Source organism: Haliotis rufescens, unplaced genomic scaffold (assembly GCF_023055435.1).
Source record: "Haliotis rufescens isolate VD_foot unplaced genomic scaffold, xgHalRufe1.0.p SCAF_13, whole genome shotgun sequence".
Taxonomy (NCBI): Eukaryota; Metazoa; Mollusca; class Gastropoda; order Lepetellida; family Haliotidae; genus Haliotis; species Haliotis rufescens.
The window spans coordinates 14189603-14213722 of NW_025963813.1; the positions used below are offsets into that span (position 1 = coordinate 14189603).

The 24120-nt window shown below is 42.3% G+C and overlaps 1 protein-coding gene and 1 long non-coding RNA gene across 2 annotated transcripts in view; one reads left to right on the plus strand and one right to left on the minus strand.

Moving 5' to 3' along the window:
- Positions 1-24120, plus strand: part of LOC124111206 (transmembrane channel-like protein 3) — a 34599-nt gene that overhangs the window by 7264 nt on the left and 3215 nt on the right. Inside the window, exons 5-18 of the mRNA XM_046470841.2 lie at positions 416-485; positions 1614-1677; positions 2477-2583; positions 2988-3035; positions 5043-5176; positions 5908-6055; positions 6745-6803; positions 7814-7964; positions 8716-8825; positions 10372-10474; positions 13202-13351; positions 14146-14420; positions 16688-16843; positions 23713-23791. Of these exons, the coding sequence (XP_046326797.2) occupies positions 416-485; positions 1614-1677; positions 2477-2583; positions 2988-3035; positions 5043-5176; positions 5908-6055; positions 6745-6803; positions 7814-7964; positions 8716-8825; positions 10372-10474; positions 13202-13351; positions 14146-14420; positions 16688-16843; positions 23713-23791 (1654 nt within the window). The remainder of the gene's footprint in view (positions 1-415; positions 486-1613; positions 1678-2476; positions 2584-2987; positions 3036-5042; positions 5177-5907; positions 6056-6744; positions 6804-7813; positions 7965-8715; positions 8826-10371; positions 10475-13201; positions 13352-14145; positions 14421-16687; positions 16844-23712; positions 23792-24120) is intronic.
- On the minus strand, positions 17877-22421 carry LOC125378592. Its single transcript, XR_007220337.1, has 3 exons — positions 22224-22421; positions 19078-19208; positions 17877-18117 (listed from the first exon to the last, which is right to left on the minus strand). It is a non-coding gene; the product is annotated as an uncharacterized LOC125378592 (long non-coding RNA).

Sequence of the window (24120 nt, forward strand, 5' to 3'; positions counted from 1 at the left end):
GGGATCGGGTGGTCAGGCTCGCTGACTTGGTTGATGCATGTCATCGATCCCAGTTGCGTGGATCGATGCCCATGATATTAATCACTGGATTGTCTGGTCCAGACTCGATTATTTATAGACCGCCGTCATATAGCTGGAATGTTGCTGAGTGCAGCGATAAACAACAAACCATCCAATCAACCAACCGGGTTAAAAAAGGCCAACATTACCACTGTGTCTAGACATGAAAACCACCTCTATCACATGCAATTAAACACGGAATAAAATAAACATTCTGAGGTCAAATAAAATCCTGTACCTTCCCTTCATTAATATGTTGATATTCATGTCAGTTCGGGCTATTTTGATACAACATTATAATATGTGTATTCAATAACAGATACTGCTGATGTTTATATTTCTGCCCCATGTACAGATACCTCAGAAGCAATCTTGACGCAGATTCCATGTACACAAGCTTAAAAAATAGAACAACGAAATCCCAGGTAATGCTACAGACATATAATGATGGAAAGTTATAAGGGAACGAGTGAAAAGGGAAGCAAGCCTTTGACGTGACATCACGTTTTTGAAACATCACGTTTTTGAAACATCACGTGTTTAAAGTGACATGCGTTTAACGTGACAGCACGTGTTTGAAGTGACATCATGCGTTTAACGTGACATGACGTGTTTGAAGTGGCACCAAGTGCTGAAAGTGACACTACCTGTTTGACTTGAGCTCACGTTTGGGAAAAGGGAAGCAAGCCTTTGACGTGACATCACGTTTTTGAAACATCACGTGTTTGAAGCGACTTCATGCGTTTAACGTGACAGCACGTGTTTGAAGCGACTTCATGCGTTCAACGTGACAGCAGTGTTTGAAGCGACTTCATGCGTTCAACGTGACAGCAGTGTTTGAAGTGACATCATGCTTTTAACGTGACATGACGTGTTTGAAGTGGCACCAAGTGCTGAAAGTGACACTACCTGTTTGACTTGAGCTCACGTTTGTCAACACCTTACCGTTTGTGGGTTTCTCCAAGTGGTAAAAACCACAGCACCAGCACCACTTCGCCCATCCACTCACATCTAGCTGACACGCCGGAAGTTCTGTTCATTGCGACGTTCACCCCAACTGACACACGTCATCATTGGCGGATCCAGGTGCGTGCGTGCGTGCGTGCGTGCGTGCGTGCGTGCGTGCGTGCGTTACTTTATACTGGCTTTCGTTCAAATAATAAACGTCAACGCCAGAGAATACCCAGTCTCAATTATCCGCCGAAACAGATTCCATTGGCACAAAAGGCAAAACAGCAGTGAAATTTATATGTGAATGGATAAATTTTTGACACCAGTTGTACTCGAAAAGGGCAAGCATCCACTACTCACACATCTTGCTACACATATAAGAGCCTGCTGGCCGACGTCGCACAGCAATACGTCTTCCCTGTGACGACGGCCTCAAACTTATGTTATCAAAGGCTCTGTTTTATGTTTTTCAACGACACATAATGTTTTCATTCAACATTAAAGTTACTTTATGACGTATGTGTTTGTGTAAACCGCCAGATATTTGCTGCACTGTCTGCCTTGTTGTGAAATACTTGGAAATATATTTTCATATATTCAAGGCTTCAAGGATCTACGGTGACTTTGGAATCGGACTGTGGAGAAAGAACATAACAAAGATATCTGGTAGGCATGTTATAACACTGTCGAAGGTGCTGCAGTGTTCCTTTTTCACTGGAATACGGACCGCCTCCGTGGTCTAGTGGTAGAGCGTCCGCCCGGAGAGCGGAAGGTCCGGGGTTCGATCCCCAGCCGCGTCATACCAAAAGACGTTAAAAGATAGTACTTGTTGTTACCCTGTCTGGCACTCGGCATTAAGGGGAGAAAACAAGGACTGGTCGGCTCGGAGTCAGTATACTGTGTCATGTTTCGTGGGTATTCATGTTTAACTGCGGCATGGTATCTCAGTGAGCTAGCACTATAAATCGGCATCAGTCCGGACTAGTACAAGCAGCCACACAAGTACATGCACGTCGCTATATAAGTGCAATAATCTTGGACGCGACGTTAAACCCCATTTCACCTCACCTCACTGTAATACAAAATGCACAGAGAACTTCAGCTGACCTCAGACCAGGGATGAGTACTCCATTACTCAGTTGGACCACCATGCCGAGATTCCAGGTTAGAACAGGACCCGAGCCACCTTTGAGGCCATTAAGTGGATTGGGTGGTCAGGCTCGGTGACTTGGTTGATGCGCTGGATCATTGCTCTTAATATCAATCACTGGGTTGTCTGGTCCAGACTCGATTATTTACAGACCGCCGCCATATAGCTGGAATAGTGCTGAGTGCGGCGTTAAACAAGAAAACACACACACTGTACAGTTGATTGGATACGTTAATCAAAGAGTATCTGAAAGAGCTTATGGTGTCTGTTAAAAATACTATATTATGGGCTATGTTGTATTCGCTCCCCCGGTAGCCTACCACGGCAGCAACGTCGCCTCCTACTTCCTCTTCCTGCGGTTCCTCACCTACCTCAACGTATTCATAGCCCTGCTCCTCCTTGCCTTCATCAGTGTACCACAGGTAGGCAGGTTCTTTCATCACTATACCACAGGTAGGCAGATACTTTCACTTGTATAGCATAAGAAGGCAGATACTGTAATCAGTATACAGGTAGGCACATGCCTTCATCAGCTGCAGGATACAATCTAGAGACAAGAGGTAGGTAGAAACACTATTACTAATCACCGGTGTACCACAGCTAGGCATATATAGTCACCAGCGTACAACCAGGTATATTATTTTCGCGAGCCTTCTGAGAGTACCAAACAATTGAAAAACTTCATATTGTACCAACCGAGAAAGTCTGTTACAACACATATGAACATTACTCCGTTAATCCGGATATACCTAGTATATTGATACAGAATATTTCTCATGAAGCGGTACCTTCCATATTAGAATTTTCCACAATTCATGTGTTTCAGATCCTCTCAGGGGATGCGACCATTCCAGACGACGTTGTCGGATATTTTGTACGTAGATGATGCAATGTTCATTCCCCGATTGCCAATCGTAATTTGGGAAACGAGGTCTTGTCCATCTTGAGTGAGTGACTGAATTGGGTTTCACGCCACTTTGAACAGTATTTCAGTTGTAGTATGGCGTATCAGATCATTTTAGTGGGGATGGTCAACATGTAGATTTGGTTTGGTCGAAATAAGTGAGTTTTACGCACCTTTTAGCAATAAGCCAGCAATATCGCACTTTGTACCCAGGCTGGGATTTTGGAGCCATATTTGAAAAACAGATATTTTTAAAAATTAAAACGATGAGCCTTAATATTTATTTTGCAACAGTGTATTTTTCTTTGCTGACAATTTCATTTATTTCAACTGCCAGAAGATTTATTATTTTTTCAAGCTTAATCTGGGACAATCTAAACTGAACTGCAAAAGAAACTTTGCACATTTGAAAATAATGTGATTTTAAATTAGTTGTACTGTGTCAAACCAAAATAGGCACAAACACATAGGCCAAATGCATTGTTGTTGTACCTGTACGTGCTTTTGAGAAAATGCGAAAAATGTAAAATCACATGATGACATTGCTGGTAGAAATGCACGTGCAAAGATGGGGCTATAAAAACTGCACAGTAGTAGTGCCAAACATCCCCATTGTAAAATAACACACATTTGAAATGCCAAGAACAACGTGAGCGAGCAATTGGGATGCTCAAGATGTGGGCCACGCAAGAACCTTTGGCTGTTCCCGTGTTGCCGTTGGAAACAGTGTTTCAGACAGACTGCAAGGACATCTGACAGTCCCAGGACAGGAAGACCACGGGTCACTACGCCACAGGAAGACCGGTATCTGCGAACGTTGTACCTTCGCAACCGCTTCCTCACAGTGACGTTATCAGTGAATGCTTTTGGTCGGCGGGTGAGCACAAACACATTGACCAGACGACTTCGGGCAGCAGGTATCAGTGCCTCCCGACCTTTCAGAGGACAGATGTTGACCGCTGAACATCGACGCAGACGAATACGATGGGCTAATACAATGCGACGGTGGCAGCGTCGGGATTGGCAACGCGTGGTTTTTACGGACGAAAGCAGGTTCTGTTTGTTTAGAGTTGATGGCAGACAGCGTGTTTACCGTCGCAGAGGTGAACGGACAGCTTCTTGCTGCGTTCAAGAAGTCGTTTTTTACAGTTGAGGTGGTTATAAGACGAGGGGTGGAATTTATGGGGACCAGACAACGCCACTCGTCGTCATCAATGGAAACCTCAATGCGCATTGGTATAGAGATGACATCCTCCGTCAAGTAGTGCTGACTTTAGTACCAACACGATAACGCCTGGCCTCACACAGCTCGTATCGTTGTGGACTTCCTTGCCAACAACAACGTCAACGTCTTACCGTGGCCGACATGTTCTCCTGACTTATCACCCATAGAACACCTTTGGGACGTCTTGGACAGGCGAGTTAGAGTCCGACCACACCCTCCCGCCAACAGACAAGAATTGATACGAGCTCCACAAGGTGAATGGAACCGCTTGCCACGTGACCACGTTTGACGTTTTCCGTCCGACGCAGAGCCTTTGCATATATGAAGGCCCCGGGAGGCCACCTTCGATATTAAAGTAACAAATTTTATGTCTGTGACCACTTTCCGTGATTGAACGAATTGCAGTGAAAACCTGGACAACTAAATTTTCAACTCCCACTGAGTTTGTTTGTCTAGTGTACACTATTTGACCACAAAATGTCAAGTTTGAATTGTTCAATACTTTGTGGAATTGTTGGTTTATTAAATATACTTTACCTCAAACTTCTGTTATCTTATAGTTTATAAATTACAGTCACTTCAATCTGGTGCAAAGTTTCTTTTGCCGTTCAGTTTATTTTTTTTCGATAAGATCACTAAATTGTAAACATTTGGGTGGGGCTTATTTATTGAGTCGGACTGTCCTGAAAATCGAGGTATGTTTAACATTGTCTAATGTGGTTGAATGTATAGAAGGTTACGTGTTTGTACAGGGGGAGCTATCCACAAGCGTCATGTTCTACGGGGCGTACAGCAACACAACATGGGGGTATTATGAACGACCGATGGCATACTTCCTCACATGGGGCTCCGTCAACTTGCTGTCTTTTATTGTCATAATTCTCAGGTAAAACTATTTTATTCCAAAGTGATTTTAAAAAAAACATGACCGCAAAGTAAATTACATCACACGTTAGGTCTTAGGAGTAACTCTGCTCCATTACTCTTGCTACCTAGGGCAGCCTTTAAAAAAGACAAGGTTGGTGCACATACTACCACGGAGTACAGATATCAGATCACCGCTTTATCGACAGAAAACATAAACAGGCATAAACATTATATTTCATATCATTATTTTCTGTATTTGTGCGTATTTTCCATCTGACATAGCCCATTCCCTCTTCGTTCAACGGCGCTTAGCGAAAATGGGTAATATTAGCACCTTTCCCTTCCATTGTGGGCTGAAATTTAGAACTCCGTTTTCTTCTCGTGGCACCTGTTGGATTATAACAGTACACACATTTATTTATTAACCTCTATGCTCTCTAAAGGTACCGCGATTTGCCATGCAGAATTGCCAGGAACTTAAGATCGTAGATTCTAATCCCAGGTTCTCTCTTATATTTCTAGGTTGTCAGCTCGTGGGTTTCACTGAAGTTGTAAAGGTCTTAGATGTGTATCACTTTGAGCTCCCCCTTCCTTTAAGCCGACTCGCCGTGATATAACTGAAATATTGTTCAAAGCGGTGTTAAACCACACTCAATATATTGTCTGGTCGCATAGTACTGGTGACGTTATAATCTTGAACTGTAACTGGTTTTAGAACGGCAGTATAGTAATTCCAGTTATCTTCTCCAGTATGTTGTTTCGGTTCCGGAGGACCAAATACAGCAGTTCTGACGAGGAGCTGACTTACACCTGGCGTCTCTTCACGTCCTGGGACTACTCTGTGTATGAGAAGCAAGGAGCCAGTGACCGGAAGGAAGCCATTAAAACGGCAATGTTGGTAAGGGGGAGTAACTCTGTTCAAGGGAAACTTGAACCTTATTGATAACAGGATGATAATTGTAAGTATTATGTTCTTTGGACTGTATGTTTGATTAATTTTCTAACAACAAATCACTTTTAAAGACAGACTAACTTAGCTTGTTTTGTCACTTGCATTTTGACACACCTAATATTTTCGTTCCTTTCTACATAAATACTCTAATAGAGGGTGAAAAATCTGGACATTTCACCATTACTTTTGTAAATAACATAAACATTGTCAGTCATAATTTGAATTTTGGTCGGTGCACAATCAAATGCAAGTAAACATTTTGAATCGTCCTTGAAAAGGAGTTACGTAGTCTTAAACTCATAATTGATAAGAATGCGATTACACTGACATCTCCAAAGACCGACTAGGACAGTGAGTGAGTGAGTTGGGTTTAACGCCGCTTTTAACATTATTCCAGTGAAGAACAGAAAGGTGTGAAGTAGAGTTTCCACGTCCACATACGACGTAAGCAGTATAAATATTCCGTGTGTTTTATGGTAAATGTAGCCATAGTGGTGAGGTGAAATTGGGTTAATGTCGCGTCCAAGATTATTGCACTTACATAGCCGAGCGCCAGGCAGGGTAGCAACAAGTACCAACAAGTACCATAGAACAGCCTGTGCATATTTTGTCAGCATCCATCCACTGATTTCTAGGAACTTGTGCGGGAAGACCGAGGGAGGAAAAAAAGGAAACAGCGTGGGCTGTGCTCAAGGTAATGATGAGTTTGGTGTTGCTGCTGCTCATGATAATGATGTTAATGGTGGTGATGAGGTTGATGATGTTGGTGAAGTGGTGTTGGTGATGAAGTTGATGGTGGCGATGATGTTGATGAAGCTGGTGATGCTAATGCTCACATGTGGACTTCCCACATGCGCTAAGCTGACATACCGTGATATAATTATAGTACGCTAGGCGACGTAAAAGACAACTCACTTTACATTTGTATACGCCCCCTGAAGATCAGGATTACAGCTGGTCTTCATCAACCCATGCTTGTAAGAGGTGACTAACGGTTTGGGTGGTCCAGCTCACTGACATGGTTGATGTATGTCATCGTATCCCAATTGTGTAGACTCGATTATTTACAGACCGCCGTCATACAGCTGGATTATGACTGACTGCATCGTTAAAAACAAACCAGCCTTTGTATACACTGTGGGGTAATGAACGCTTTACCCCAACCACGACACTCACTCTGAAATACCTGATGGTATGTGAACATGGATTCACGTTTAGATTGGTGCCAAGTGTGCTATTTTTCATATCGCTATATAACTTCGAAATGCCTTACAAATGTCATGGTTAAAATGATAACGAAGTTTAAAATAAGTTCTGGTACCTCAAGGACAGACGTTGAAATAAATGTATTGTTAACATAAATACGTATATACGTGAATCCAGTTATAAATATACCGTTACACGAGTAAACTGATCAAATCCATGGTCATTGAGCACATGACCACGCTTAATGGACAGAATAATTCACAATATAAACCTTTGGATTCAGAAATTGAAAAGGGGACGATCAGTCTTAATCCAAAGGGGCACACTTTCTAAATTACAGCTGCTTAGTTTCACCGATTTCGAAGATGGAGCAAATGTATTATTCTTGGCACTGAATTAGCATGTCAGTGAGTGTTCCGTGGCGCACCTGAAAAAGGAAACATTTCTATACTGTATGCTATCACAGTTTGTACAACATTTACGTCACCGTCGGCGTAGGTGCTTGCTGGTGTTGCTGAGGCTGGTGGTGAACGTGCTGGTATTGGCGGTGTTGGGAGGCAGTGGCTACCTCATCTTCCTTGTAGCCAACATCAAAGAGACGACGGTGCCTTTACCAGATTTCTTCAACGATTTCCTGGATAGATACGAGGTGAGTGGGATCCTAGCCCAGTCATAGCGCCATTTGGTCGAGTCTGGTGCACACAAATCGCAGGCTGATGGAGGGAGCATGTTTGTTTTCTTAGGGGACACATCCGAATCCAAGTTTGCTAATGAACAACATCCTCGGGAGCCAGGGGTATATTCATAGTTGTCAACAATTCTCTTAGCTTCACCTTGCCTCGGCTCGTTAGGGTCAAACACATTTCCCCTCTTGGCGGTAGCGCCGATTGAACTAGCAGTACCCACTTGCAACTTTGCTCGGATATTTCCGGTGCCCTCACATTATTCTCTATCCATAGCTATACATTGCCTTTCAACAAATTGCCTTTGCCAAGCGCACATGTGCCGTGCTTGGCGCCAAGAAGACTAAGGGAGATAACTCTCAGTTCCCTCGGGCTTAGTGAAGTTCTATTTACCTAACACTTATTAAAAGTGAATTTAAGTTACTCCAAATTACATACAATATATAACCAACGAGCTACCCGGGATTACGGTGTTAATGTCCGTATATCCATGATCGTATATCGTTCAATAATGTTCAACTTCACAATTCCCTGTCACTGACTTACCCACCTGACGACGGAGACGAGGGAAACCGCCTCAACTGTTTCACATTTACATCTATGCATAAACATTCAGAGAGACAAAAGAACTATCCACAAGAATATTTTCAAAAATGTTTTATAACTAAAACAGATTTAGACATAACACTCTTATGTTTCAAATATATTTTGTTGCAGCTCCCTCTGGTGGTTACAGGTCTGAAGTTGATAGTCCCCCTTATATTCGACCAACTGATCAGGCTAGAACAATGGCACCCACGAACGGAGCTGAAACTGACAATTGGCAGGTACAGTTGGAGATATTAACGAACAAATAGATTATTTGTTTCTGTTTTGAACTTTTGATTCTGCGAAGCGAAAATATATCCAAAATAATTAAAATATGATAGTGCCATTTAATACCCGTGAAAATCTGGGTTAGAATTGGTCTTAGCTGACTTGCTTGCACACTAAGCTGTCATACCATGATATACCTGTATTACCCTGACCGACGTTAAACCCAACTCTCTTTACATTTGTATACGCCCCCGTGAATATCCGGGTTAGAATTGGTCTTCAGCAAGCCATGCTTGTCGTAAGAGGCGACCAACGAACGGTCAGGCTCCCTTACTTGGTTGATGCATGTCATCGTATCCCAATTGCGTAGATCAATGCTCATGATGTCAATCTCTGAATTGTCTGGTCCAGACTCGATTATTTACAGACCACCGTCCTATACTGGAATATTGTTGATTGCGGCACAAACAAAATGCTAATCATGCCATAGTGTACTGGATTGTCCGTTCCATACTCGATTATTTACAGACCGCCATCATACAACTGGAATACAACGAACGTTAACAACAAACAAACCATTTAAAAAAACAACTGTAAAAAATCTCTAAGCACACTGTGGAAAATGGGTATGGGGATCTTCACTCACCGCCTTATTTCCGTTATCATACAGAATATGCACACATTATTATACAATTTAAAAAATCTCAACGAACATAATTTCGGATAAAGGGGAGGTAACTGTTCAGTTGTCTTAATTATGTTTACTTATTACCTCTATATGTGATGCACATCGCCGGGAATACTTGGGAAAATCTCTGTGTCGAAAGCAAAGCACAATAACTGATTGGTTCCCGCATTTTTTCTGTTAAGAACCGGGTTTGGGGGTAGGGTTATAATGACAAATGTTATGTCCGATTCATGTCCCTATTTCGACTTGTGAACACCAGGTCTCATAACTGTTAGGACGTTATTCATAAACACATGCTCGTGAAATCGTACTGTGGAATCTGCTTTTAGTAAATATTTCTTATGATTATAAAAATGTTTTTGTCGCTTTTGTTATAAAGTAAAAAGCCTGGTACCTATTATAGATCGGGTCACCTACATGTACACTTGGTTTTGGTTGGTTGGTTTGTTGTTTAACGCCGCACTCACCAATATTCCAGACAATCCAGTGATTAATATGATGATCATCGATCCATGCAATTGGGATCGATGACATGCATCAACCAAGTCTGCGAGCCTGACAACCCGATCCCGTTAGTCGCCTCTTACGACAAGCACAGTCGCCTTTTACGGCAAGCACGGGTTGCTGAAGACCTATTCTACCCCGGATCTTCACAGTTAAAGATTCCTCCCCATCACATTTGAACTGCACGATAGTCTACGAGGTTTACTAAACTAAGCCGCTCCTGTTAGTCATAGATACGAATTAAATAGAGGTCGGGCTCTAATAATGGCCAGGTCTAAAGTTCACTCAAATTGTTGAGGTCCCAGGTCTTAATAGAGGAAATGTGGTACTCAGCCCCTCACTTCATGATCTGTTATCGCCAACAGGACAACGTTGTTCTACGTCGCTAGCCTCATCGTCTTCGTCGTCTCCTTGTATGACGTCACTACCGAATGTATCGGCAGCACTGCAAACTCCACCATTGAACAGGTAGTCAGTCTGTTGTGCCAATGGGCGCGGGTGGCCCAGTGAATTCATGCGTCGCATTTCGCTGTAGAGAGCTCCGTCCCCATTCGTGACCAACTCGTGTTATTCCGGGACAAGCCGAATAGCGACTCGTGCCCCTCTCGTGGCCATTTTTACGTACGGGTTCCGTCTTAGCGGGCATACCTAAAACAATTGTCTTCTCGTTGCGTAATGGCTCACGTATATTTCCCCATATACTATTTATATTTCAGATGCAATTAAAAGGGGCACTGATCTAACGCAATTCCCCGGGGCTGGTTGTTGCCTTTGTTATTGTTTTTTTCCCATAGCAGAAATCTAGACTAGTTCGCGACCTCTGCTGCGCCATTCGTAAGCGCATTAGTCACTTTTATGGGTACTAGTAATAAGGGCGTATGGTCACATTGATCAACAAAAGGAAATACAGTTTTCGAGATAATAAGGAAATGTAGGTATCTTTGCGGGTAGCATCGGTAATGGTGACGAAATTTTGATGAGTCACTTGCTTGGTAATTTTGCGATTTTCGTTTATACTATTTTGACTTGCAACACAAAGTAAATATTTCACCTGAGCATTGCTTGGATACTTTTTTTTATTATTAAACTATAACCATCTGGGGTATTTCCAAATGACGACATACGATGAGCTCCGCCGTTCTTTTTGTCTGTTTGTTTAGGCTGAAGAAATTAAGTAACATGCGCCTTTTGTCGAAATCTTTATAGATCACGGTTAAACTAATCAGTGTTCAAAAATGCGTAGGGCGGTCGGGTAGCCTAGTGGTTAAAGCGTTCGCTCGTCACGCCGAAGATCCGGGTTCGATTCCCGACATGGGTACAATGTGTGAAGCCCATTCCTGGTGTCCCCCGCCGTGATATTACTGGAATATTGCTAAAAGCGGCGTAAAACCATATTCACTCACTCACTCAAAAATGCGAAAAAACAAATATTGCCTCCAGCCTCCAAGTTTATTTAGCTGTCCTTGCAGACGGTAGCCCAGTCTCTGGTCACGCTCAGTTGCGTTGCGTATCATCCGGGTACTCACGGGGAAAAAAAACAACAACAAAGGCAACAACCAGTCCGGGGAATTGCGTTAGATCAGTGCCCCTTTCAAGCACATCGGAACATGCGGAATTATACAGTATGCTTGTGGACATATGTAAAATCAAAAATTATTTCTGAGGGATTCTTTGACAAAGAACTTCAAATCATACGCGCATTCTGATAGGTATGTCGTATTTTCGCACATAACATTCATCGATAGGGGGACGAGTCTTCTTGCAGGTTACGGAAAGGGGCGAGTGGTGACGAATGCTCCGTCCCATAACTGTGCCAGAGTCCGCTGCAGGCTCCTCGACAGCGCCGTCCGGTATCGCTCGTTCCTCAAAGCCTTACTTACTAAAATAGCTTGATATCAGCGCCACCTGTCGGTACTGCGAAAAACTTGGGACTCGCTAGTGGTCAGGCGGTCTTAGGCACGTCAGGAACCCCTGGTTCGAATCCAAATTCACCCCCGAGCAAAATCGTGGGTAACGCCGCTTTGGGCAGTATTTCATTTATATCACATCATTGCAGCTGAATGTCGGAGGAAAAAGCCCGAAGTGAAAAATGCAAGTTAAGTAATAGTGAGTGAGTGAGTTGGGTTTAACGCCGCTTTTAACAGTATTCCAGTTATATCGCGGCGTGTCATCTTAATGTGGGAGGAAAGCCCGAAGTGATGCAGGTCTCAGACGTTTACCACTTCGGTGAAACCCACGAGCACGGGTATGGTGCTGACAAACCTAGAAACATAATCGGGTCGAACCGGGATTCGAACCCACAATCATAGGTTTCTGGCGTGCCCAAGGGACGCAACTCTGCACAGCGAATCGCGGCGCCTTAGACGACTGTGCCACCCGTGCCCCCCAGTTAAGTAATAGGTCGTGGCAGATCTGGGAATAGAAACGACGCCAGTCAAATTTGGGACGCAACTGATGCCGTGTATTAAACCACTCGGCCACCCATGCCCCTGGAACACTGAAAAAGTATAGGCCAATTCAGATTTACATGTAGAGAGCACTTCAATGGGATTTCACGAGGACAGGAATACTATGGCAGGCTTCAAAAGGCTTCACATAAACTGTTAAGCTACTTGTTTGGACATTCGCCACCACTCGCAACTTTCCCTGCCACAAATGATGTTGGGAGTGCCATTCATTTCAATTATTACCTGCTCTTTCTCATAATGTATTCATTCTCATAATGTATGTACGTTTGTAAGCCTAATAGAAACATTGATATTGAAAAAAGACAACTACTTTTCACTTTTTATTTTGGATTTGTTTCCGTCCCCCCAAAATGATGGTAAATCCTCACGTAGTATATCATCGAAATATTTTTATGGTAATTATTTTTACTATAGTTATCATTGATTGAGGTTTGTGGATGCCACACGCATGTTCTATTTACGAGTGTTAATTATCAGTACGAAAGAAATAAGTATCCTATAAGTATGTAAAATTCTTTCGGATGCGTTCGGAAGCAATATTCACCAAAGAGTTTCACTTCATGTTAAGAAAACTGCTCAAGAAGACAACTACGGAAACCTATTGGGGACATTCAAAATACACTTTGATTTTAAGCTAACTATATAAGATAATATACTGCATGTGTTAGTGACGGACACACGTTATGCCGCTGTTTTGATTTGTTAATATATGTTTTTTTATTCAAAGAGAAACGCCTCGGAGTTCTGTTGCTGGGAAAACGAGGTTGGAGAGCAAGTGTTTAAAGTACTTATCCTCGATCTGGGCATCACGCTCGTCGTGACACTCCTCTTTGACGTCCTCAGGGCTGTAGTTGTCAAGTCGTGCGGCTGCATTAAGGTATTGAGATGAGCCAGTGTGTTACACCGTCTCACTCACGTTTATACAGCACTGTACAAACTTGGACACCCTTTTACACCGGCGTGTACGGATGATAACGGCTGGGACTCTCTCAAGAGTTGCGTCCCTTGGGCACGCCAGAAACCTATGATTGTGGGTTAGAATCCTGGTTCGCCCCGATTATGTTTCTAGGTTTGTCAGCACCATACCCGTGCTCGTGGGTTTCAGCAAAGTGGTAAACGTCTGAGACCCGCATCACTTCGGGCTTTCCTCCCATAATTAACTGACAAGCCGCGATATAACTGGAATACTGTTAAAAGCGGCGTTAAAACACAGCTCACTCACTCACTCAATGGGACACTCTCTCATACGCATGCGTGTACAGACAATAACAGTTGGGACACTCTCATACACATGCGCGGACAGAATTATGTCCTATAGGTAACCCTCTCACACACACGTGTGCACAGCTTAGACACTGTCACAACGACATTCGTTCACCCACATGTGTGAAGATCCGGGGTAGAACGGGTCTTTAGCAACCAATGCTTGTCGTAAGAGGCGACTAACGGGATCGGGTGGTCAGGCTCGCTGACTTGGTTGATACATGTCATCGATCCCAATTGCGTGGATCGATGCTCATGATATCAATCACTGGATTGTCTGGTCCAGACTCGATTATTTACAGACCGCCGTCATATAGCTGGAATATTGCTAAGTGCGGCGTTAAACAACAAACAAACAGCAACAAAATTTGGACACCGTCTCACTCTTGTGTGTTCTCTCTGTTGAAGATACAGTACAGTGAGATGGCCGTAGCTTCCGGTGTGTTGGATCTGACCTATGGTCAAGCTCTGGTCTGGCTTGGTCTCTACTTCTGTCCATTTCTGGCACTGGCGGGCGTGGTCAAACTTGTTATCCTCTTCTACTTTCAATATGTCATTGCCCGCACGTGCTACGTGGCGCCAAGAAAGGTGTTCCGAGCCTCAAGATCCGGGAACTTCTACATGTTTATTCTGCTCCTCAACCTCTTCTTCAGCCTCCTCCCTCTGGGATACGCCGTCATAGAGTACGTTAAGGGATTTTTAATATTCTTGTGCGTTCTGGGAATTTTGTTAGAGACAGACTATTTTCTTTCAGCCAGTGCTTCAAATCTATTTACTTTTCCGACTCAAAACACATTTAAAAAGCACGGTATGGTGCTAATTAAACTACAATCACACACAGGGCGAACTGGGGTTCAAATCCATGATAACAGACTACTGGCCCGACTGAAACGATCTCACTCTGAACAGTGAAATTGCACTTAGAACCCGTGAAGATCCGGGATAGAATTGGTCTTCAGCAACCCATGCTTGTCGTAAGAGGAGACTTACGGGATCGAGTGGCCAGACTCGCTGACTTGGTTGATGCATGTCATCGTATCCCAATGGCGTTGATCGATGTCATGATAGCAGTCACTGGATTGTCTGGTCCAGACTCGATTATTTACAGACCGCCGTCATAAAGCTGGAATATTGCTGATTCTGGCGTTATACAACAAACAAACAAACAAACAAACTAACAAACAAACTACAGAACAAACACAGGAACGCACGCACTAAGACGACTGGATCACCCGGCCCCCTTGGGATTGTGAAAGCTGCGGGAAAAGAGGCGACGAAAGGTTTTATTCTCGAGGGTTCAAAATTCGTGTAGTCGATAAAAAATGTTTATCTTGCCAAACAATAAAAAACAATATGATACTCTGTGGCTCGTTCCCTATTCAGAAACAGACTCGTCCGACGCCAAATTGCGTGCAACACGAAATTCTATTAAAAAATGGCAAAGGACAATTTGTATTTGTGTAACATTATTTAGATTCAAGATAAAGTGTAAATTATTTAGATTCAAGATAAAGTGTAAATTATTTAGATTCAAGATAAAGTGTAAATTATTTGGATGCAAGTTAAACTGACTTGTTAAGATGATATTTTAAATGAGAAACCGTAGCCAATCACATGCACTTTATCATTAATAATTTTGAGACATTTTCAAACATGACACCCAGTGGCCGAATTGGAAAGCCACTGTAGTTTTTTAAATGTAGACTTTTTCACGCGATGTACGGGTTCGATTCCCAGGGATGCGGTTATGTTTTATGAAAATTGGCAGTTGTTCGGATAGATATTGTAAATAATATTTACATGGGTCTGACACAAACAACTTTATTTCAAATATGTAGAAACTTAGAATCCACCTTTTTATCACGAGACACGTATGTACGTACTAACAAACAAACAGAATAAACCCCCTCATCAAAACTAACAACAAAACTTATCATTTATTTTGTGTTCTTTGTCCTTTTTCGTTATAATAATTTCACACTTTACTAAATAAAACTTTTAAACTGCAAACTGTGCGCAAAATGCCCTTAAGATCGGATCTATCGGCTTTGTGGTGTCATTGATCGGATCGACCTTCCTTTAGTGCGGTCAATTTTTTTAGCTTCGGATCCTAGTTATCGGGCGACGCAAAGCTTGCCTTTGAGGTCTAAAAGTTCGTATACCTTAGTGAATCCGAATTAATGTCCATGCGCACGCGATGGACGACGAAAGTACTGACTGAAAGACCCGGGTAACGGGGATCCGAACATACTGCCAACTGGCGGACCCGCAACGTGTGGCTTTTGGAGCGGTTGACATTAATTAAAGGGGATCCGAAATTGAAGTGACAGGTGCGCACGACAATGTTTATTGACTGAGATCCGAATATTTAGAAGAAAAAAACAAAAACGTATTAAAATCGTCCACTCCCTCTCTCTCCACCAGCTACAAAAAAGTGGAGTGGACAAAATGATGTTTCAAGCTTTTCGGGAAGAGTATGAAGTGTCCACATCTCAACGATAGTCTTTAAATCGAGAATGAAGTAGGATGTGTAATGAATGTCAAATCTTGCGGGGTGCGGGTACAATGTTAAATCTAGCGAAATACATGTGCGTGAAAAATCAAATTAAAGATGTGTTAATGCCAAATATTTTAGAACATGCATGCATGTCTGAATGTCACCATAATGGGATATAGGAGTGTGATTGCCATCTTCTTCTTTAACTTCGAGGAGTGGTGCGACGCTATTCACTGTACAGAGTTGCGTCCCTTGGGCACGTTGGTTCGAATCCCGGTTCGCCCCGATTATATTTCTGGATCTGTCAGCATACCGTGCTCGTGGGTTTCAACAAAGTGGTGAACATCCTGCATCACTTCGAGCTTTCCTCCCTCATTTTCTGACACGCTGTGATATAAATGAAATCCTGTTCAAAGTGGCGTTAAACCTAACTCACTCACTCTTTCCCTTCAGACTTCAGCCATCCGATGACTGCGGTCCGTTTCAGCTTGAACGACATGTTTATGACGTCATCGCCAAGCGCGTCGGAAACCTCCCTGATTGGCTACAAGACGCCCTGGATTATATTGCAACGCCCTCTGTTATTATCGCCGTAATAATTCTTCTGCTGTGAGTTACTCATACTTATAATGATAATAACCTTTAACGACAAGCAGGAAACTGGACGAATTGATAGTTTGAAGTCATAGTATATTTCACCACAGAGGATATGCTTGAAAAGAACGTTCGACAAATAATATTGGTGTTTATTATCAAATGTGGTCTGAAACGTTGGACCCGTGAAGACCCGGGTTAGAAAAGGTAGAATAGGTCTTCAGCAACCCATGCTTGCCGTAAAAGGTGACTATGCTTGTCGTTAGCGGCATCTAACGGGATCGGGTGGTCAGGCTCGCACGTCACCGTGTCCCAATTGCGTGGATCGATGCTCGTGATGTCAATTACTGGATTGTCTGGTCCAGGCTCGATTATTTACAGACCGCCGTCATATTGCCGAGTGCTGCGTTAAACACAAAACATCACTCTTTCACTCACTGAAACGTTGACCCATTTCCGTGCAGCGAGTCCTGCCCATCGAGAAGGTAGGGGAGAGAGGCCTACAGCATATCGCTATGAAAGAAACGTTGACCCAGTTTCAGTGTTGCGAGGTATTAGCTTTTTTGGACAGTGTGATAATTGACGTGTCATGGTTAAAAAAACCGCACTCACGTCTGCAGGTTCCCACTAATCTACTTCATTATAATTTTTGTATTACAACTAAGTAGACATTACCGTGAAAAGATTAATTATGATAAAATATATTAACTTTACCACTGACGATATATCAATGTCAACATATTTAAACTTAAATGTCCCATATTTTCATTCCTGATTCTGAAGGTACCACATGCAAATTCTGATTTGTCTAGGTTGTTATGTGCACTTTATGACAGTGGGGAAACTTGCATCAATATGTACGCACGCTACATAATTTCTTATTGCCGTGTTGATCCCCTGGGTCAAAAGTTATCGAAACTTATAGTGACTTATATTGTTCTTAAGTTATCTTCAAGTTGTTGAAAGTTGCCAGTATCCATGGCCAGGGCATCCCCCGTTTCTGATTTCACTGAAGAGGAAATCAGTCACTGGTTTTAAGGAATACAAAACAACGAGTTTCAGATGTTTATTCATAATTTCAAATGCAATTGAAACTAATGGTTATATGTCGAAGACGCGGTGTTGCTGTTGTGGTTCATGACCGGGCGTTGTATTATCGTCTCCCACGTTGCAACTGTCGTTGAGGAGGTCCATTCTCCTTCGTTCCGACAAACTGATGACGTCACAAACTACTGGCGTGTGTTCAGTTGATGTTCTGTAACAGGTGCGCACGGCCTTACGTCTGTGCCCTACAACCAATAAGATGTTTTTCAAACTATACATATTCATCATTTGAACTCAAGGTGAGGTGAAATGGGGTTTAACGTCGCGTCCAAGATTATTGCACTTACATAGCGACGTGCATGTACGTGTGTGTGTGTGTGTGTGTGTGTTTGTGTGTGTGTCTGCCTGTACTAGTCCGGACTGATGCCGATTTATAGTGCCAGCTCACTGAGATACCATGCCGCAGTTTAACATGAATATCCCACTCAGACACGGTATACTGACTCCGAGCCGACCAGTCCTTTTAGCCCCTAAATGCCGAGCGCCAGACAGGGTAACAACAAGTACCATCTTTTAACGTCTTTTGGTATGACGCGGCCGGGGATCTAACCCCGGACCTTCCGCTACCCGGGTGGACGCTTTACCACAAGACCACGGAGGCGGTCCATTTGAACTCAAAACAAATATTAATATTCTTTAACTAGTTAACAGTTGCGAATTGAGTGACTGGTAGTTTTACGTCCGCCATAACCTTGCTGTAACCGCATGATGGGCATACAATGTGTCCACAACGGGAATCAAACCGACCTGGGCCGACACTTCACTCATTGAGCTATGACGCCACTCCCGTTTAGAGTGAGTGAGTAAGTATGGCTTTACATCGCTTTTAGCAATATTCCAGCAATATCACGACGGGGGACACCAGAAATGGGCTTCACACTGTTCCAATGAGGGAATCGAACCAGGGTCTTCGGTGTAACGACTCCCGTTTAGAAATGATTAAATGTTTTCTATGCAACACATTTATGTGAGTAGATTTACGGATATGTTCCAGTTTCACATCAATACCATCTTCACGTGGCATATATAAGTCAGTTAACGCCCTTGCCTCGGGAAGATGCATCTATACATGCGTAAATCAGTCAAAGACAGTTGCAAAATTTGCAATTTTCCCGGACTGTGCATAATATCATTTTAAATATCACCTGTCCGTCTAATTCTGCCTTGTTGCCGCCGTCTTCATAGTTGCTGGCAACGTTTTGTTACCTACGGCACTCGTCCTGTTGGCCTTTCCTTTGGTTTAAAATAGAACCAATCTGTCATTTGTAAAAGTTTGCTGGTGGAAAGAAGGAAATTATGAAACCCATACTCAGGCCATTGAGTTGTGGTTTATCTTTACTGCGACCACAAACAGTAACATATTCGCCAACATCAAAATGAGGATGACAATTATATAAAGGATTATACTCACATACGCACGCCTTTAAGGGCCATTTGCTTTTTTTGTTTCCTGAAATTTGAAGATACTAAGTTGACATCTTAATATAAAAAATGCATTTGAAGATTAAAATCTTGAAATTTCAACATCCAAAGAGGATTCCATACCTGCGTCTTTGATACCCACAAAGTTATTCTTAGAGACGTATTTTCCCGTGTATATGAGGTACTGTCGGCCAGTGGGGCCAGTGTGAGAGCCTTCAGATTGGTGGGGTGAGTTTGGTTTTACGCCGCTTTTAGCACTATTCCAGCAATATCACGGCGGGGGGCACCAGAAATGGGCTTCACACATTGTACCCATGTCGGGAATAGAACCCGGGTCTTTGGCGTGAAAAGCGAACGCTTTAACCACTAGGCTACCCGACCGCCACCTGCAGATTGGTGAACAGCCTTCAGTTCCTCTGGTCCCTGACGCCACGAACCGCGAAATGCAGACCTGTGAAAATATATCTATTCTTATAATTAGTACATAATAATTCCATTCATGTAAGTTTACACAATCAGGCACAGATAAAGTTGAGTGAAAATAAACAGTTTATTTTTAAGAATAGAAGTGGAGACATTATCCAAAGCTTTCGCAAAATAAGGACATCACATCTTTTTCGAAAAATGTTTAGAAATATCACAGGAAGGCATTAACACGTAATATTGAAACAGGTGTGTGGGTTAAATATTATAATAGTTTACCTAGGCAGGAGTTGTGTACTAGTGAAGATAAAGATATTTCCGATGAGTGAGTGAGTATGGTTTTCCGCCGCTTTTAGCAATATTCCAGCAATATCGCGGGGGACACCAGAAATGGGCTTCACACATTGTACCCATGTCGGGAATCGAACCCGGGTCTTCAGCGCGACGAACGAATGCTTTAAGCACTAGGCTACCCGACCGCCCCTATATCTGATGAAGTAACAGGTGTACTTCTAGCTCACGGTGATGTTACATGCGATACTTGTATGAATGACAATAGCTTGTCTTCAGAGTTGTCCAATGTTGGAAACAACTAATGGTATTAGAAGTTTAAATTAAGGTAGAGCTACCTGTGATGATAGCATCTTAAATGAGTTCTTAAAATATTCTTACACCATATCTAGTTTTGCTTTTTAATAGAATTTTGCCTATGCGATCCCTTCCAAAGGCATGGAAATCCAGTTTCATTGTTCCTTTGAACAAGAAGGGGGCTTAAAATGATACAAACAGTTGCAGAGGCATTTCTCTTTTAAATTCGATCAGCAATTTTTGGTTTGTTACAGTATTAGGATCAAGTAACTTTATTGAATCTAACAATGCCATTGAAGACTACCAGGGAGGCTTCACAAAGAATCATTCCACTTTTGATAATATCTTCATGTTATTATCCCTGGTCCTATGTATTAGGTACTCGTAAGAAAGGGAAATTCTACTTATTCACAGATTTCAGGAAGGCTTTCCATATGGTTCATCGTGATAAACTGTTATTTGTATTACTTCAAAATGGAAATCATGGCATATTTGTTTATATTGTCAAACATATTTATGATAATGTAAAGTCGACTGCAGTAGTAAAACACGGGAGTAATCTGTCAGTATATTTTAGCTGTTTTGTAGGTGTCCAGCAAGGGTGCATATTAAGTCCTCTACTGTTTTCTCTTTTTGTTAAGGAGCTCGTAGATTTTTTTAGTCAATCTTTGAAAGATGGTGTCTATTTCTGAAAATTTGTATTATATTCTTGCAATTCTCTTTGCTGGTGATCTCATTTTAGAGGCTGATACTGCACTTAGGTTAAAACAAATAGACAAGGCTTATCAACAGTAGGCTGTACTAAATGGGGAATGGCGTTAAATACTGATACATCTTAAATAAAGGTACCAAACTAGAAGTAGAACACTCCTATCAATATTTAGGATTAAAGGTGACTCCCCAACTTGTCTGGACAATTAGGGCTTGCAATGTACCTGCAGAACAAGCAAGTAAAGCACTCATTCCTGTTAAATATTTGATTTGGAATTATAAGATTTTTATTAAATAGATTTTTGATAAAATGATACTTTCTATTTTCACACGTAGAAGTGAAATTTGGGGGTTCTGTCAAAGAGAAAGCACAGAGAGTGTTCACAGAATTTCTGCACGTTTATACAGATTGCCACATGCTTTAGCTTATGGGGAATGTGGATGATACCCAGTGTATTTAATAGTTGCTGCGCCTTATCACTATGCCATTTTTTTATGTACCCATCAACTTTTCCAAATGTTACAAAGTATATATAATAGAAAAAGCTAAATTGGGCCACTCAATTTAGAAAATTGCTATTTACCTATGGTTTTAGCATTGTTTGGAAATCTTAAGAAGCAGTAGGAATGAACAAAACCTAATTGTTAGATGAAAACTGAGAATAATAGACTGTACAGCATAAGACAGGCATTCTAATCTAATGGAGAAAAGGACACTAGTGACATGTGACATCTTATTTGACATCATACTTGTGAAGCGCTCATAAAATATGACATTTTCATTTGTAACTGTATACCGGTGTCGTGCAACAGACAATTTAGTTTTTGTGGCTGAAAATTTCCTTTTTTCTCAACAGTCTGAAGCATAATTATATTTTTCAAGCTTTTTCTGGGACAAAAGCCCAGACACCTGTACTTTACAAATAAGAATACCACTACCATATGAAACTATAAAAATTAATCTGTTTTCACAAATGTGTCCCCCCTTATTATATACTGCATCGAGAAAACGGACTGCCAGTCGGAATATGATATACAAAATGAACGAAATAATTGTGGCGGGAAAGACTTTCCTTTAAGATAAACAGTTCCGAGTTAGCCGTCGCGGGCTGTCATCAATTAAGGTATGCGTAATCACTTCTGTTACCTTCCTGGCCGAACTTCCAAGGTCATTCCCTCATTGGGGTGCACGGGTTGCTGAATCGTCTCGGGCGCCGTAGGTCGCTGTGCAGAGTTGCGTCCCTTGGGTACGCCAGGAACCTATGATCATGGTGGGTTCGAACCCCGGTTCGCCCCGATTATGTTTCTAGGTTTGTCAGCACCATACCCGTGTTCATGGGTTTCACCGAAGTGGTAAACGTCTGAGACCTGCATCATTTCGGGCTTTCCTCCCACATCAAGCTGACACGCCGTGATATAACCAGAATACTGTTCAAAGCGGCGCCAAACCATACTCACTCACCAGTTCCCTCAAAACGGTGTCTAATCACTTTCAGCTTTCTTCAAAAGCTTGGTCTTCAAATAAAATGATAATCTTTTCCGTCATTTTAGACAACTCTGCAAAGCAGCAAACAAACCATACAATAGTGAGTGAGTATGGTTTTACGCCGCTTTTAGCAATATCACGGCGGGGGGCACCAGAAATGGGCTTCACACATTGTACCCATGTGGGGAATCGAACCCGGGTCTTCGGCGTGACGAGCGAACGCTTTAACCACTAGGCTACCCGACCGCCCCAACCATACAATAGAAATAACACCCTCAGAGCAGTATTTAGTTTTGAAGATGTCAAATCAAACCTATCTTGGGTGCAGCAACGTCGAGGCTTCTTCACATTGTCGCCAGGCAGCGTTCTTCTTGCTATCTTCTGACAGTGGAGAAAAGCCTTGTCGTTCTTGTGTCGTGTTGACCTCGGTATGCGAATTTCAAGCTTCTTGGCAACGTTAGATTCAGATAAAGGATCACTAAATGTAAACACAAAGTCATTTTCGTCATTTTTGTTGTCATTTGGGTCAACGGAACTTGACTGAGAAATGAAAATGTCGCCCGCCTCGTCTCGCTCGTCCGTCTGTCTCGGCTGACTGTCGAGTGGTCTGAACCACGTGTTTCTATGTTTTACACGTGCAGGTCGTGATCATGACTGAACTCATTTCACATCAATAAATGTTGTAATCTTCAACAGGTATACCTTTAAAAAACTTTTAATATGTTTCACTCCGAGGTTTTGGTTGAAAGTGTAAAACTGCGAGCAAGGGAAAATCCCTCGGCTTTCTAATTTAACTGAAGAGTGTTACATCACCAAAGACATACAAACATCCTCTTTATAGACCTCTAATGTTTATCTTTGACTGGTTAAAAATCACGATTTGTTAAGATGAAATTCTATTGATTATACTGATCATAGGGCTTTTATTCTCACAGGTCTGTCGGCAATATATGGCTGAACGAATGCCGATGAGACGTTTAATGTAAACTCACTCACATGTCACTGCGTGTTAGTTTGTTGTTGTTGTTTGTTTGTTTGTTGTTTACTTCCGCACTCAGCAATATTCCAGCAATATGATGGCGGTCTGTAAATAATCGAGTACTATAATACAATATATAGTACTTATTTGACATGTCCTTTCTTCCTGCAGACTAATTATTTTCTACTATATGGCGCGGTCCTCGTCTTATAAAGAGGTTGGCAAGCAGCTCCGGAAGCAACTGACTCTGGTATGTAAGTGACACAGACACAAAAGGGTTAATCTCTCATCGCCTACACGCCAATTCGCCTACGATTCAATATGCACGCAGACAGGATGTAGGCGATTAACATCACCCCTATGTCAACAATAGCTTTACGTCACAGTTAAAAGATAAAAGAACTGCTTCTGATCACATTGCCAATTACAGATTGTTTTGTTATATGAGTAGAGGTTAGGTGAAATGGGGTTTAACGTCGCGTCCAAGATTATTGCACTTATATAGCGACGTGCATGCACGTGTATGTGTGTGTGGCTGCTTGTACTAGTCCGGACTAATGCCGATTTATAGTGCTAGCT